We start from the raw sequence: 16,459 nt of genomic DNA on the forward strand, positions 1-16,459 counted from the left end.
TTTGTACAAAGGATATTATTACTGGTTGCAAAAAAAAAACTGATAACAGTACATGGAAGGTTTTCTAAAGATGGCTCAGTAGATTCAGAGACTTAAAGTGGTCTATGTAATGAACAAAATGACAGCATGTCTACAAATGAAGACTGATATTTTTCTGAAGAGGTGGAAAAGTATTACAACATATTTGGATATGTATATTTAGAGGTTACTCAACTTATCCCAAATCTAATTTGGTAACTACAATGTAACACAATGTATTTTGATGCACAAGTGTATCCCCTTAAAGTAATGATGATGGCGGTACCTTTTATTTATTTATTTTGTATTACTTGTCTTATTACATTTTTTACAATATCATTATTTTTGTATGTACCTCATCTGTAAGGGGTTAAATTGTTGGGGAAGGGGTTGTTCTGGAAGAAAAAAAGAAAAGAAAAGAAAAATAGAACAGTAAAAGTACCAATACAGCATAAAAAGCATACTCAAGTAAATGTACTCATTTTTAAACTCCTTTATATATTTTTAAACTACTTTATATTTATATTGATGCACAAAAAACTACTCAGTTACACTGATCTGTGTTTTTGTAAGTTGTAAGTATATTTGTACAATAAACTGTTGTGTTTCTCTGTCAGGGCCAGACTGTGTTCCCGCTCTACAATGCCGGTGTGTGTGTGGCAAGTAACTGCAGAGCGTGTCCATGTTCATACCGAACCCTCCTCTCTCTCAGAACCTTCATCAGCAGCAACTCTCTGGGCTCCGCCGGCTTCTGGCTCCTGGGGCCCGGGGCCACACTGGCAGGCACTTACGGCCCCACAAACACACGCCTGCGCTGCCATCTGGGTAAGTCACTGTAACAAAGACAAGAAAGTCTTTCTTTTTGCCATGTCACAAACCCAATATTTTATGTTTTTGTTAATATATTATTGTCACGGTTTCAGGAAGAGAAAGGGAGTGCAGCAAATAATATATGCTTTTATTAAAAAAGGGTAAGAAGGGGAAAAACCTAACAAAATAAATAAGCAAGCAAACTTGATTAGGTAGGCAGGGATCAGGGCTGGACAAACAGGACACAACTCGACAGGATACGGCATATGACGAACTGGCACAGGACAGCAGACATGAGGAGACTATAAAGAAAAAGAATTAGCAAACAAACAGGTGAACTGAATAAACTAATAATGGGATAACAAGGAGGGTGGGACTGGACAATAGACTGGAGAGCACATGCTAGGATGGTGCTCATACACTGACAAAGACAGACAATGATGGGAATTATGAGTGCTCGACCTGAGAAAACTCAAGCCGAGCACAACATACCAGACATGACAGGACTAGTGTCAGGACACCAAGACAAGGATTAACAAGACCAAAGTGGCAGAATCCTGACAATTATGTTTTGTATCTAATGTTTATAAAGGCTGAATCAAAAATACAGTAAGAACAGTAATACTGTAAATAACAATGGATAGCATTTCTGACGTTTTGGTTATGGTATTTACATGTAAACATTTACCAAAATCTTGGCCAGTATTTAAAGAGTATTGAACCCTTTTATACTTTTGAAAATACTTTTTTAAAGCACTAAAGGCCTACCCCAACTATGCAAACAAGAGAGAACTTCTCCATCTAGATTTTCAGCATTTCTGCAAGGAAATTTGAAATAGGGACTCGACCACAGAAATAAATAGCAAAAATGTACAACAAATAAATTCCATAATAATAATAATAAATACATTTAGAATTTGCAAGCATTCAAAAAAATCTGTTTAAATTAGAAGTGCTTATATTTCATTAACTAATTCAAGTATAAAGGGATAGTTCACTCAAAACTGAACATTCTGTTATCATTTATGCACTCTTTACTTGTTTGAAACCTTTGTGACTTTCTTTATTGTGTTGAATACAAAAGAAGATGTTTTGAAAAGTATTGGAAAACTATAGATAATGATTTCCACAGTTGTTGTTTTTGCTACCATGGAAGTCAATGGTTACAGGTTTTCCACAAAATAAGCATTTCTTAAAATATCTTATTTTGTGTTCAACAGAAAAAAGAAACTTACAAAGGTTTGGAACCAAGTAAGAGTGAATAAATAGAGTAGATTTTCATTTTTTGGTTAAATTATTCCCTATAAGTTTAGTTTTTTTTTAGGTGTTAAATAATGCAAATACCAGTGTTTTTGAGATTTGAATTACTATAAAGCAGGGGTTTTCAAAGTGTGAGGCGCGCCTCCCCAGGGGGGCGCCAGAGCATGTCAGGGAAGGCGCGGGAACAATATTATATAAAAAATATATAATTATTAAGTTTAACTATTATATGTATGTTTTATTATTTTTAAACGTTTTAATTAAACAAAGCTAAAAAAATAATACGTCAAAAATAAGAAAACCGTTTTTACCCAGAAGGCCATAGCTGTGAATTCGCTTCTGTTTGACAAGCCCGCCAATACAGGTATATGCCTGCTAATCATGCTGCTAAAACAATGGATCGGTTTCTGAGACCCCCCGATTCAAAGCCTTCAAGTTCAGGGCTTAAACCCAAAAGACGACGATATGATGGTCAGTATTTGAATTTAGGATTTTGTGTACAGGACCAGCTGATGAACCACGACCTTTATGTGTGGTTTGCCAAGATATTTTGGCTAATGACAGCATGAGACCCGCTAAACTTCGGCGACACCTTGAAACCAAGCATGATGAGGTAGCAGAAAAACCTCCAGAATTTTGTGTGCGTGAGTGTGTGTTTGGGAGGAGGGGGGCGCCAATGGATAAGTTGTGTCAAAAGGGAGGCCCACTGTCTTAGACTTTGAAAAACCCTGCTATAAAGTGTGCATCTGCACTGTAAAAATAAAAATTCTTGCTAACCTAAATTTATTTTTGTTCAATTAAATCAACTTTTCTAGTCATCTCAGCTTATATCAAACTGACTAAAATATAGGGTTAAACTTTATAACTTAAAAAAAATAGTTGAAGCCTGATTAACCTACAAAAATTAGTTAAAGTAGCATAAAACATTTGTCCTATAAATTTTTTACAGTGGGGAAACTCCAACAAATGCATATTCAGTAAGATCAGGGACAAAAATCAGCGCCCATGCCTTTTTCAGTGCTAATTCTTTATTTTTCATACACTGTAAAAACATTTTTATGAACAATTAGTCATGACAGCATATGTTTTTAATTCATTGTAACTTAATAAATTAAGTTAATCATGTTCTAACTTACAGAACTTGTTTAAACATGCAAGCAGTTTTGAGTCAGTTTAACGATATAATAACAATAATATAAGTTCAGTGGACTAATAAAGCTAATTTGATTCAGTTTAAAAATTTAAGGCAAGCTGGATATTTTACAGTGTATTTGATAAATCTAGACAGTACTGTTTTAATGACAAAAATACATTTTTTAATAGTAAGTCTGGCCCTTAATTTTCATTTGAGAAAAATAAACAATACATGGTGCCATTATAGTGTTTATGTTGAATGTGACTTTATTCTATCTGTGTATATGTGGGTGCATACTGTTTTTGGTGGTTTATGAGGACACATATTTGTAAAATGACAAGATATTACCATGTTGAGGTGGTTCATGAAGGTTGGGATTAGGAGTAGGGGTGTGGTTAGACCATATAATAAGCTTTTTGATAGTATAAACTGCATTATGGCTATGGAGTAGGGCTGCACGATGTTGGAAAAAATCTAACATTGTGATATTTTATTATTCTGCTATATACATTGCGATAAAAATACAATTTCTCCAGATGACTTGAATATCACTCTATGTGGAAGGTGTTTATAACTGTAGACTGATTGGGATGATTCTGTAGAGAGGTGAATCTGCATAAAATACAATAAACAAGCGTAGATAAATACAGTAAATACATAAAATACTGATACAGTAAACACAGAAAAAGATGCCATTCAAATAAACAGTGTTTTATTATTATTTTCTGAGTCTAATAGTAGTCAGGTACAGTAATAGAATAATAACAATAACTCAATAACATTAATCGTTATTAAAGTTATGGATTGTTAAATTTCTTATTCCTGAATGCTTTTAAAATCATTATCCAGTCACATGTTTCAAAACCCCATGTAAATGATACGTTATAATAACAACATTTCATATCCTGCAATGTGACTTTTGCGAATGATCACATTGTGATATCAATGCTAAAGCCATATATTGTGCAGCCCTACTATGGAGAGTCTTCATAAACCACCAAAAACCAGTGTATGTATTTGTATGTGTGTGTGTCAGGTCTTCAGACTCCTGCTCAGTGTGAATTGGTGGTTGGTGGAGAGCCTCAGTGTTGGTCAGAGGGACACTGCCTCCTTGTGGACGACTCTTTTCTGCACACCATCTCACACAACGGTCAGAAAACTACTCCACAAACCCCTAATGCTCATAACATGCTGAATCACATCAAGCTAAATGCAATACAACAGTATAATAGATAACAGACCTTTCCGCAGATAAAGAGCAGAGGAGAATGTCAGAAAAGTAAAGGTTGTTTTCTGTTTTGCAAGGGTGCCACGCGATAATGTTTCTGAGGGGGGCAGCAGTGGTCCTGACCTATTTCATGACCTAGATGAGATTAGAAAAAAACAACTTTATAAACATATGTGTAAGATGGGATTAGCAGAGTGCTACATGAGCATAAATATGAGAGAGATCATTCTGAGTAAGCATATACAGTAGCTTCTGCACAAAGCGCTCCATTTTCTAAATTGATTCTATAGAAACAACTGAGATACTGTTGCGTCACAGGTAACAGTACAATGTAGCCAAACTTGATTTCGCCAGCTTTCGTTGGCCAGCCACAACAAACATTCATTCATTAAAATGGTAAAGGGACTAATCAAAACTGAAATATGTGTGTAACTTATCTTTATTTATTCATGATTTGGGTATGGGTAAAACAAAGACTATGAGAGTCAGGTAGTGTAACCAGGAGTGTGACACTGCAAGGGTCATAACAGGAGCAAACAGATGTATAAGGGCAATCCCGTAGTCAAAGTCGTATTAGCAGGCAAGTGGTCAAAAGGCACGCAGCAAACGGAATTAAATAAACGAGGCAAGGATCAAAGAAAACGGCGAAACAAGACAAAGGAAAACGCATTGTAGTGTCACTCAATGACTCAAGACTCAGCCATGAGTGTCTTAATGTGAGCTGTACATATATATATATATATATATATATATATATATATATATATATATATATATATATATATATATATATATATATATATATATATATATGGGTGTGTAATCAGTACTTGAGCAGCATCAGCTGTGTGTATGCAATCAGTCAGGATTAGGAACCAGTTGTGTGTGTGTGTTGCATGACTAAATATGTAGTCCATTTACAAGCAGATTTGTAGTCCTATGTGTGTGTGAATGTTTTCCAGTGATCTCTGCTGGTTAGATGGCTGGTGATCATGACAGGTAGTTCACACGGTAGGCTACAAATAATTAATTTGTTATAAATTATTTATTTATTCATAAATAATAAATTCACCGCAACCTACGACGAAGATGTCATCGTCCATCATGATGTTTCACGTTAGACATCGTATGATACCATATTGGTCAACATCGCCATAATAATAAATACAATAAATAAAAATAATAAAATAAAAATAATAAATATAATTGCCACCCTTGTTAAAAATAAATATACCTTTTTATTTTTCATTCTTTTTGTCTTTCTATCAAAAAAACCCTTAAAAAACTCAAAATTACAAAAAAAATTGCAAAATCCATTTGCCTAGATACACTATGCCACTGTGTTTCACATAATCGATTTTTGTTGGGACAACATAAAGGAATTATGTTAACTTATTCATTAATTTAATTGGTCACACTTTACAATAAGGTTCATTGGTTAATGTTAAGTAATGCATTTACTAACATGAACAAGCATTGAACAATATATTTACTACAGTATTTATTCATGTTAATAAACGTTAGTTAATGAAAATACAGTTGTTCATTGTTAGTTCATGTTAACTCATGGTGCATTACCTATTGTTGACTAGCATGGACTTGAATGTTAATAATACATCAGTAAATGTTCAATTATGATTAATAAATGCTGTACAAGTGTTGTTCATGATTAGTTCATGTTAGTAAATGCATTAACTAATGAACCTTATTGTAAAGTGTTACCATTTAATTTCCTTCGGCTTAGTAATATTATTAAAAAAATCATACATCATGCATTATTATTATTTCATTGACTTGGATATTACTAACCATATATATTATAATTACTAACCTGTCGTCTAAAATCTTAAAATAGTAAAATAACCTATTATTTTATTCGTGGCTGGAGCTTGATTCATTTGATTAACATCCTTGGCAATGAGATCTTTACTTCGCTTGACTGAGTGTGAGTTTATTGCATGCAGAGCTGTATTTGGTAGCACATAGCCTAAACTCGCTCTGACTCGGGAGCGAACTTTACCAACAGCTACATGCACTACTGAACGACTTTTTTTTCTGCTGCGCATCGAACAAAGACACGCTTAATATCATTGATGTCCACAGTCCATAATATCTTATATCCATGCAGGAACTTGCAGACTATTTGAACAAAGAGGAAATAACTGCACTTTTTAATTCAAAGCACAGACGGCTTGTTTTGTAATTTATGCTGGCTATACCACCCGAAGAACGGTTACGGTGTGTTGTGATGTTGGCGGTCGGAGGAATGTTTCTTTAATTTTTTGGACTTTTGTTTGAAAGCTTTAGTGGCACTGTAGCTGTCCAAGGTACTGTTGTATGATTTAAATTATAGCCTATATATGCACCAATAAACAAGTCAAAGGAATGAATGACTGAATGAATAAATAAAATAAATATGAATTCTCAAATGTCCATATTGTTTTTACTCAAAAAACAAAACAAACATTTTATAACAGTAAAATGAGCAATTTTCAACATTTATATGATTCAGTTAAATATAAGTTGGACGTTTATGGGGTCATGTAATATCTGTGTTTTTGTTTTTTTTGTTCTCGATGATCTTTAATATATACTGGGTAGCCACGCAAAATATTTTATGAAATGTCAAGCAGGAATTGATCTGCTTTGACATAAATAGGCTTTACATCCTGATATGCTGTTGTTTCAAATTAGTTTTTATTTCACTTGATGGATTCGTTATTTAATGTTTCAATACTGAAAGAAATAACAGCCATTGTTTAAATTGTTATTTTACCATCAAAATGTATATTTTATATCATTATCAACTATTGATATAAAACCGCTGTGTAATTTATTGATCGTTAAAAATTAAATGATTTAGGTGCTATTTTATATTAGTGACAATGCCCGCTCACTTTTCACAAGCCCTGTCAAAAAATATATTTCTGCCACTGTAATACAAATGCACTTTTATTGTTGCATTATCATTGTTTATTTTTCTGTTTTGTAAGGAGATTTTAAACATATTTATTTCCCCTCCAATCATTTTCAATCATCACGTTACAATTTGGTCATTTTTCCTAAAATTAAATTTATTTGCTGTCTGGCCTGGTTGGGCAGGAATGTAACGGTTCAGCATAAAAAACGGTCCAGCACGACAGTGGAATACTTTTAAAGAGACAAACTATTTACAAAATTCGTTTCAAAAAGATATTTTTTCCAAGAAAAACATACTAATTACATTTTACTTTAAGCCCAACTGTGCGGGTGGATGATTTTCGGTCAGTGGAAAATAAGGATTTAATTAATGCTTCACTATTGTAGAACACTCTTCTGTCATATATTTGCATTTTTTTTAATATGTCATAATCATAAAGATTAGGTCTTGCGTCTGATTTTTCTTTGATGCTGACATACTTTTTCATTCAGATTTCAACAAAATATTAAAATTAAAAAAGGTAACAAATTATTTCATAACGAATGTCTTTCAATAATGTAGCCTTTGACAGTAACCGTACGTTCACACCGAAAGCAGCGACAGCGTCAAAGTAGCCGGAAGTCATTCATTTTCAATGAGAGCCGGCGGCGATAAGCGGCGAGGAGCAGCGCGGCGCGTCTTCGCCGGCGTGAGCGTCGAGGAGAGTTGAAATGAAGTCAACTTTATGGTAATGAGCTATGACGCGGTTCGGCGGCAAGCAATCAGAATGAAGACGTCCATCAATTGATAGCAGTTCAGAGAACACAGACCTGTGAACTTTGGTTCCGACCACAGTTGTTCCCAAGGGTTTGATTATTGCGGTCGCCGGATTTCCAATTATTTCCAATTTTTTCCTGCAGGAACATACATTAAATAAGTTACTGGGGACTTACTGATGTTCATTAATGTTATATAAATTTATCTTAAAAAAGCGGGAATCTCACGCGATGTGACGATACAAAACAGTACTGCTGCTTCAGGATATTTCAGACATATGGACACATATTGGATAAATAGAGCAAAGCCACACCACACGCAGCTTGATCTTCCATTGTTGTATGAATTTGATAAGAAGTGCGCAACATTTTCACGCTAGAAACATGTTTTATGCAGGAATGTAACTGATATGCTGCAACGGCTCCTTTAAATACGAGATCAATGTAGCGAGTTTTGACGCTCTCGCCGCAGGAGCTGAAGGCAGAGAGCGTTGTCGCCAGGGCGGCCAGAGCGACCTTGGACGCTCTCGCCGCTTTCGGTGTGAACATACGGTTAGCATCAGTGTGTTTTGACATGATTCGATGAAGGGGGCGGGGCGATGCTGGATTAGTGCGTACCTTAGAATAAAATCCTGCAGGTGCCCCTGGTGTGGTCTGGCGCCATATGGCTGCTGTCGTGTCATTCAGGTGGATGAGAGTACCAGCTCTGAGTTTTCTCCAATATGAGTTTGTAGGAAACCTGGAAACAGGCATTTTCCCATACAGAATCTCAAAGCAGATTTATTTTTTATGTTCACCAGGGGTGACAGTAATTTTAGACCATTAAAATCATTGGGCTCCTTCTGTCATTTATCTGTAATGTATGTGTTTGTCCTGTAGGGGCAGCAGAGGACGGTCCTAGAGTCATCTTCAGCGTGGACCTCTGGCATCCCAACGTAGCCGCAGCCGAGAGACAAGCTCTAGACTACATCTTTGCCCCCGAGCAGTAATTCCAGCTGCATTTCCCAGGATGCACTGCTCAATCCCTCTTCATGTCATATTTAAATGTAGAAAAGTTTTTTGTTGTTGTTAAAACTTCAAACTGAGAATATTGATCATTTAACAACCACATCTTTTTATGTGCGCCTCTGTTTGAGTTTTAGACAAAGTAGACAGACAAATCAGACGACATATGGATCATATGTTGAGCCCTGAGCACACAGATACTGTGACGACACGTGATGAACAATTTCATATCTATATTTGACTTGTGCCTGTCTTGATAATCCCGCGCTCCTGTTCTCTCATTTTTGTGCCTGATTTCTCCTCCTGACCTCTCTGATGTTATACTGTGATTCATGGTTCTCCGTAAATACTGTACGCGTGCCTCATGGCTATGCTATTTAGTTTTTTTTTTTTTTTTTTAAATATCATCAATTATTTTTTCAGACCTGTGAAGCACACCGAACACAACATACTGTGTATGACCGGACTACTTGCATGCGTTGTGAATTTTATCGTGTTGCCAACAATGCGCTTGATGACTGTCCTGCAAATCAAGTATGTATTCAGCCGGGTTAACATCCAAATAAAAAGTTTTGTTAAATTTAATATCACCCAGAGCCGATTCTTCCTATATCCAGAGTTTCCAATTGTCTCCAAACCACCAGGGGGCGCCCGTGCTATTATAGATTATATATTGATTAGATCTGAGAAGAGAAAAAGATGTTTGTTTTTATTTTGGCTTCCAGCAACTATGTAAAAACACTGAGAAATAGGGCTGCATGATTAATTGAAGGTGATGCTCCAACATAGGCTCCTTCTGAAAACGTAGCCCTATATTCATTTCTGGAGATCGCGAATTATGTAGCCAGAAATACGTATGGCTGCATTTTGTCTTTAAAAACGAATGCTATGGGGCGGTATAACGCTGTTCCATTTCGCGCTTACCAGCTGACCGCTTACCTCCATATAGACAGCTTTCCCATAGCTTGACATGTACAACGGTGGACTAGAGACGCAGAGAGGAGTTGACCAACACAACAGGGTTCGAGTCCAATGAAGAACAGTTCCAGAAAGCAGGTAAGACAAAAACAGAATTTAAAAACAAGAACAAGAAGTTAATAACAGGGTGAGAATGTGGTAAAATCTGAAAATGTGGTAAATATCAGGCGGCCGCAAGTCTTTTCTTTGTCTGGAGTGCTTTTTAAAAAGTCGGTTGGGTTTAGGTGGGTGGGTGGGTCAATCTGTGAAAAAAAAAAAAGTTTTGTTAAAATAAATATCACCCAGAGCCGATCCGTCTTGTACACAGGGTTTGCATGAGTCCCCGAACCACCAGGGGGTGCCCTTGCTATGAAAGATTATATATTGATTAGATCTAAGAAGAGAAAGACATGTTTGTTTGTTTTTTAAGTTCCAGCAATGGAAGACACTAATAGGGCTGCATGATTAATCAAAGGTGATTTTCCAACACAGGCTCATTCTGAAAACGTAGCCCTATATACATTTCTGGAGATCACAAATTATGTAGCCAGAAGTATGTACGACTGCATTTTGTCTTTAAAACAAATGCTATAGGGCTATAGGACTTACTAGCTGACTGCTTACCTCTATATAGACAGCTTTCCCATAGCTCGCCATGTACATGTGTGGACTAAAGACAAAGAGAGGGGTTGGCCAAGACGACAGAGTTCCATAAAGCAGGTACGACAAAAACAGAATTTAAAAACAAGAACAAGAAGTTACCAACAGGGTGAGAATGTGGTAAAATCTAAAAATGTGGTAAATATCAGGCGGACGCAAGGGCTTTTCATTTCTGAACTGCTTTTTAAATATGTGTAGGTGGGTCAATCTTTGCTTTTAAAAACACTATTGGTTGGTTTTAGGAAAGGAGGAGGGTGGATCAGTTGATAAGTCAGTCCGTCAGTCAGTCGTCAGCAGCCTCTTGTGGATTTACGCAAGAACTGCAGGCGCAAATGGCACATGCGAAAGAAATTTGAGATTTAAAAAAAATACACAGCAGTCTCTGGTGGATTCGCAAAAACAAAAACTGCAAAAAACGTAGCTCCTGGGATGTATTTGGTGCTCTCCAGAAATGTATATTGGGGAACATTTTTATAATGAGCCTGGGTTGTGATTTTCATGCACATTTTGTCAGTTAAGCTAGAGCGCAATCAGTATTAAATCTCCAGCACCTGCTTTCAGATAGAGTAGCATTTACTACACAGAGCCATAGTTCACTGACAAGCTATACAAAAATTAAAAAAAAAACGTATATATGATTTAATCGCAGTAACCATGAAATTGAAGGTAATCATTCTGCCATTTGAAAGCTGTTTGCGTTGCTTCTCAGTGAACTAGATCTCTGTGTTTCTGCTACATCTGAAAGCATGTGAAAATACCACATTTAATAACATGGTTTTACTCCAAACTCACTTCATAACTTCGAGTGCTAGAAATAAATCATTCTGTGAGATGATTCCATAGTTGTTTCTTTATTAGTCACTTTAAATCAATAAAAGCTAGTAAATCCTCTACTCAGTTCGACTCCTTTTTAGCGTATTTACGGTTTCTGCAAAAGAGTGTCCTCTGGCCTTTTGAGGAGATTTACTGGAGCCGTGTTGCGCTGACAATATGTGCATAAATAATTGCAGCTTTTGCTAGATAGTGATCTTGATTTCATTTAACTTAATCATACAGTTTCACTATGAAATGATAATGAAAATGGCCACATTCTGGTGCTTTAAAGCAGGGGTCAATAACCCTATTACTGGAGAATTATACCTTCCTGCAGATTTCCATGCGCTTCTGTAAACCTACAGTACAAGTTTATCCATTTGTTTAATGGTATGTGACATTTGGACGTGTTTCATAATAATAAAGACACGGTTCACACACTAAAAACACTCAAAAAACTGTTTTTCAGCCCAGAGGGGCTTCTGTACATGCAATCTGAGGAGTAAAAACAGACATTTTGTGGTTTGGGTGTGTTTTTAAACAGACATGAACACTCAATAAATGTTGACATTTCCATCTCTGTGTGTTTTATCTCACATAATAAATAAAACATGCCAAGGTCATAAAGGTGCCATATACAGTGAAGTGTTTTCTGATATCTAAATAGGAGGTATGCTGTTTAAGTAAGTGGACAAATTCTACAGAAATGGTTTAACAGGTCTATTTCCAACCATATGAATTGGGCCTAATATGATATAGTTGGTTTTGACCATATTTGGAGGGGTCTGGAATTTTAATGAGCTCTGCTTTGACGCTCCAGAAGCTCATGTCAGCGCATGAAGCTAACCCACGCAAACACACAGCATGATGTACTCTAAAATACACACATGCAAAATGTATCTGTACTTTAAATATTTTTTTTAACAAAGTAGTAGTGAAGTTCTTTTAGGTAGAAGGATTGAGTGAGCTCTCCTTAAGCCACCAGAGTAATTTAGTTTGTTCCTGAGCTGTGCTGTGGGTGAAATATAGCCTAAATTCTAATTATACTGGACCAAAAGGACCGGTGGAAAATTGTTTAAAGTTGTATTCTGTGTGTTTCCACATATAATAACACACACACAGGAATAAATATCAACCTCAGCATAAACACATGTTTATTTGCGCATTATTATTGCAGAAAAATTATAGTAAGAGCTGAGTGATATGACACAATGCATTAATGAGCATTTAACACTTTTGATTAGCGGTTTACATGTGTCTATTGCCTCATTACAAACATACACTTCACAACATACACATTAAACTAAAAAAAATACATTTAAACTGACTTTATGCCTTTATTGGTGTGGCACTGTATACATTTTTAATCCGCATATCCCTAAATACAGTCCAAAATCAAGAGTTCCACATAGACGGTAAGTATAATACAAGCTTAGATAAACTTTAAAATAAGAGAGAAAATAATCATTGTTGTAATCTCACTAGGAAATGTTCTGACCGATCAAACACAGCCAGGGGCATTGTTACATATTGAGTGACATTATTTTGACAATGCTAGTGTGTATTGTTCCTGTGTGTGTTGTATTCTCTATTATCTGTCTCTTTCTCTCTCTCCACATGACCTGCTGAATGATCTAAGTGAAGGCCCTTTTTCTTTTGTTCCGTTTTCTCCTGTTTAATGGATAGTTATGGAGGGTAGAATTGTTTGTTTAATTTACGGAACTTTATTTTCGGTTTAGGTAAGAAATTTAGCATACCTTGAGTATTGTCAGAGTTTATGTTTTGCTCCCATTGGCCTGTTTTTAACTGGTATCAACATGAAAACGAGGAAACAAAAGCGTTTAGGGCTCACAGTACGTAATTTTCATGTATTGAACTCATATTATTCAACTACGCTATTTATTCTATGGCACATTTAAATGACCATATACAGTTAGGAAAGTAAACAAATGTTTGTAAATACAGATCTGTGCAATCATTATAAACATGTAAATATGTGAGACAGATTAAGGGCAGGGCTTAGTTTGTGCCGGAACACACCGAATCCGGAACCTCTGAAATCTGATTCGGCAACTCATTTTACCGATCCCCTACTCAAACTCCCTCCTCCCTTGTCCACTGTACACTTTGTTCCGCGACTCCCCAACCCTCTACACTTTCATCGGCGACAATTAACCCGTCCCGGCTCTTAACTTCTGTCCGTGACACCCCTCCGCTATCCAACGGCCTGCTAAACTGGATCCATTACACCTATCTGTTCCGGGACCTCATGATTCACAAATGAAGCACTGGTTAAGGGATATGTTAATCAAACAACAAATAAGAAATATATAAGAGTAAAAAAGAGATTCATTCAATGCTTTTCACAAAATAGCAGGCCCGGATTGGCTAATCGGAAGAACCAGGAGAATTCCCGGTGGGCCATTCCGTTTTTTGGCCACGAGGGATGGTGTCCCCAGCTGCTCGCACTCTCAACAGTCACACTTTTTCAATTGATGTATTTATTTGACCATAGCGTCACTCTTTTTATTCATTATTTTGCCGCAGCTCTGCTCTTTTTATTTATTTTTTCGCATCCCTGTGAGCAAAATGCAGCCTGCACAAACAGCGGCACCCAAATGAATATCAGAATTCGAAAAATAATATTAATGAATATTACACCTGCTCAATTAAATCAGATGATTCAGTACATTAATAACTCTGACATAATCAGAAATCTAAAAAGGGGAGAAAAAGATTAGGCCATTGTGGTCCAGTGGTCAGCGTGTTGCATTTTGATGCTGCTGACCCGAGTTTGAATCTCACCTAATTTATTTTTTTTTAATTTATTTATTTTCAGTTTTTGTGTTAAGACATATAATACTGTTTGGGTTACTTATGTAGGTGTGCATATTTATTTTTTTTACTTTTTTTGTGTGACCACCGTTACAAAGGACTGGATATCTATAAAGAATTTTGCACAGAATATATATTCAGATATTGCAGGAAAGGACATTGTGATGTTTTAAAGAATAGTGTTGGAGATTTAGCTACCCTTTAATGTTCTCATATTTATGAAAAACATTTGATGTTCTAAAGCAGCTGTTTCCTTGAAAAAGACATGATAGTGTCATTAGAACCTGAATTGGAAATGACCTTATTTTAATAGTCAGTCATGAACTGAGGGTGGCCGGTCTAAGACTTGAAACTCCAGGGCTAAAAAGGAGTCCCACTCCGGCCCTGCTAAACAGCTATAGTAACTTTAACTGTAAGCATATTTAATTCATACAATGTTAAGTTCTGTATTCATTATAAAATATTGCTTCTTACCTATAAAGCGTTAAATAATCTAACTCCTGTTTATCTAACCAACCTTCTGTCCCTCTACATACAATCCAACGTGCTCTCTAAGATCTCAAAACTCAGGGCTTCTGGTATTACCCAAAATAGCAAAGTCTACTAAAGGAGGTCGAGTCTTCTCATTTATAGTTCCTAAACTCTGGAATAGCCTTCCTGATAATGTCTGAAGGCTCAGACACACTCTCTCAGTTTAAAACTAGATTAAAGACCTATCTTTTTAGTAATGTTAAACTTAGCATACACACAATCTTAATGCAGAGGACATTTTGTTAGAAATACTTATATGCTTTATATGTTTGTTTATATTTGGTTATATGGCTACTCTTTTTATTTATAGTGCTTCATTGACATTTAATATCAATTGTTTACCTACATCATGAACAGCAGGTGCACTAATAATTTTCTTTGTTTTCTATTACTCCCTGTGGATGCCCCTCCAGAGGCCTCTAGAGTCTGTGCATTGATGGGATCCAATACCTGTGAAGAGATGATGCCAACCACAGAGGACAACACACACACTTAATACACTTCATTAAACATGTACACATAGACATCACCTATATGCTATAAAATTGCAGGTTAATGATGTCTGTATATCATAACTTAATTTGACTGCAATGTAATAATGTGCACCTTTTGTAAAGCTGCTTTGAAACAATACTGTGGTGTTGATATTATTAGGCTAACATAATATTTGCACGTTAATGTTGTAATACAGTTTAACTCACTGTTTGTTGGCATGTGACACTACTCTAAATGATCCGATTAGGGGTCATTGTGGGATTTTTATTACTGCACGGACAGGGGTCCCTCTCAGAGTTCCTAAAAGTCTAAGATTTCACCAGTCGCTGTTAGCATTGAACGAAGAATAAAGGGTCAGTTTTCACTCACCTGCACTCCCTCACAGAGGGACACTTAACTCACTCAGCACCCAAAGAGATACCTGGGGTCGGAGGTCTTCTATGTCAGCTATTTTATCTTCATCGTTGAACCCTGGGAGAGCAGAAGAACAGAAAATAAAGAGGATTGTATATCCCGAAAGGGTTCAGGGGGCTCTGTTTTCAATTAAAAATGTATGAGAGACTGATTAAGATGGAGAGATGATAGAATGAGACACATCTAGCATAATATAAGGATTTACAGGAATGATCTAAATCTATAGCTATGAAAAAGCAGATGGTAGATAAATATTTTCCTTTGTGGATATATTAAACATGTCACTTCGACTATTTGAGTATTTAAAAAGGCTTTATAGACCCTTTCATGTCTTTAAAATCCATGTGAAATTAAAATTTACAGTGCTTCTTTTGCTAGCGCACATTGATATCCTTCAGGTGAACATTTAATCCGTGCAAATTAATTCAATGAAAAAGCAAAGTCTGTCCGTGTTTGGAGTGTAGGTTCTTTTCTGATGATGTAAGTTTGATGGCTTCAGTCACAAGGGGCTCTATCATACACCCGGCGAAATGTGGCGCAAGGCGCGGCGCAGTAGTCTTTTGGAAGTTTCAGCTTGGCGCAAGAGTCGTTTTGAGGCGTTGCGCTACACTGTTTAAATAGCA

At 36.2% G+C, this 16,459-nt stretch overlaps 1 protein-coding gene and 1 long non-coding RNA gene across 2 annotated transcripts in view; one reads left to right on the top strand and one right to left on the bottom strand.

Moving 5' to 3' along the window:
* asphd1 (aspartate beta-hydroxylase domain containing 1) overlaps positions 1–9,716 on the top strand; it is a 16,087-nt gene extending 6,371 nt beyond the window's left edge. Inside the window, exons 5-7 of the mRNA XM_021474892.3 lie at positions 636–843; positions 4,260–4,373; positions 9,006–9,716. Of these exons, the coding sequence (XP_021330567.2) occupies positions 636–843; positions 4,260–4,373; positions 9,006–9,115 (432 nt within the window). The 3' untranslated portion in view covers positions 9,116–9,716. The remainder of the gene's footprint in view (positions 1–635; positions 844–4,259; positions 4,374–9,005) is intronic.
* LOC137490042 (uncharacterized) overlaps positions 1–16,459 on the bottom strand; it is an 846,477-nt gene that overhangs the window by 136,587 nt on the left and 693,431 nt on the right. The gene's annotated exons all lie outside the window — the stretch shown is intronic.

This window comes from Danio rerio, chromosome 3 (genome assembly GCF_049306965.1).
Source record: "Danio rerio strain Tuebingen ecotype United States chromosome 3, GRCz12tu, whole genome shotgun sequence".
Classification (NCBI taxonomy): domain Eukaryota; kingdom Metazoa; phylum Chordata; class Actinopteri; order Cypriniformes; family Danionidae; genus Danio; species Danio rerio.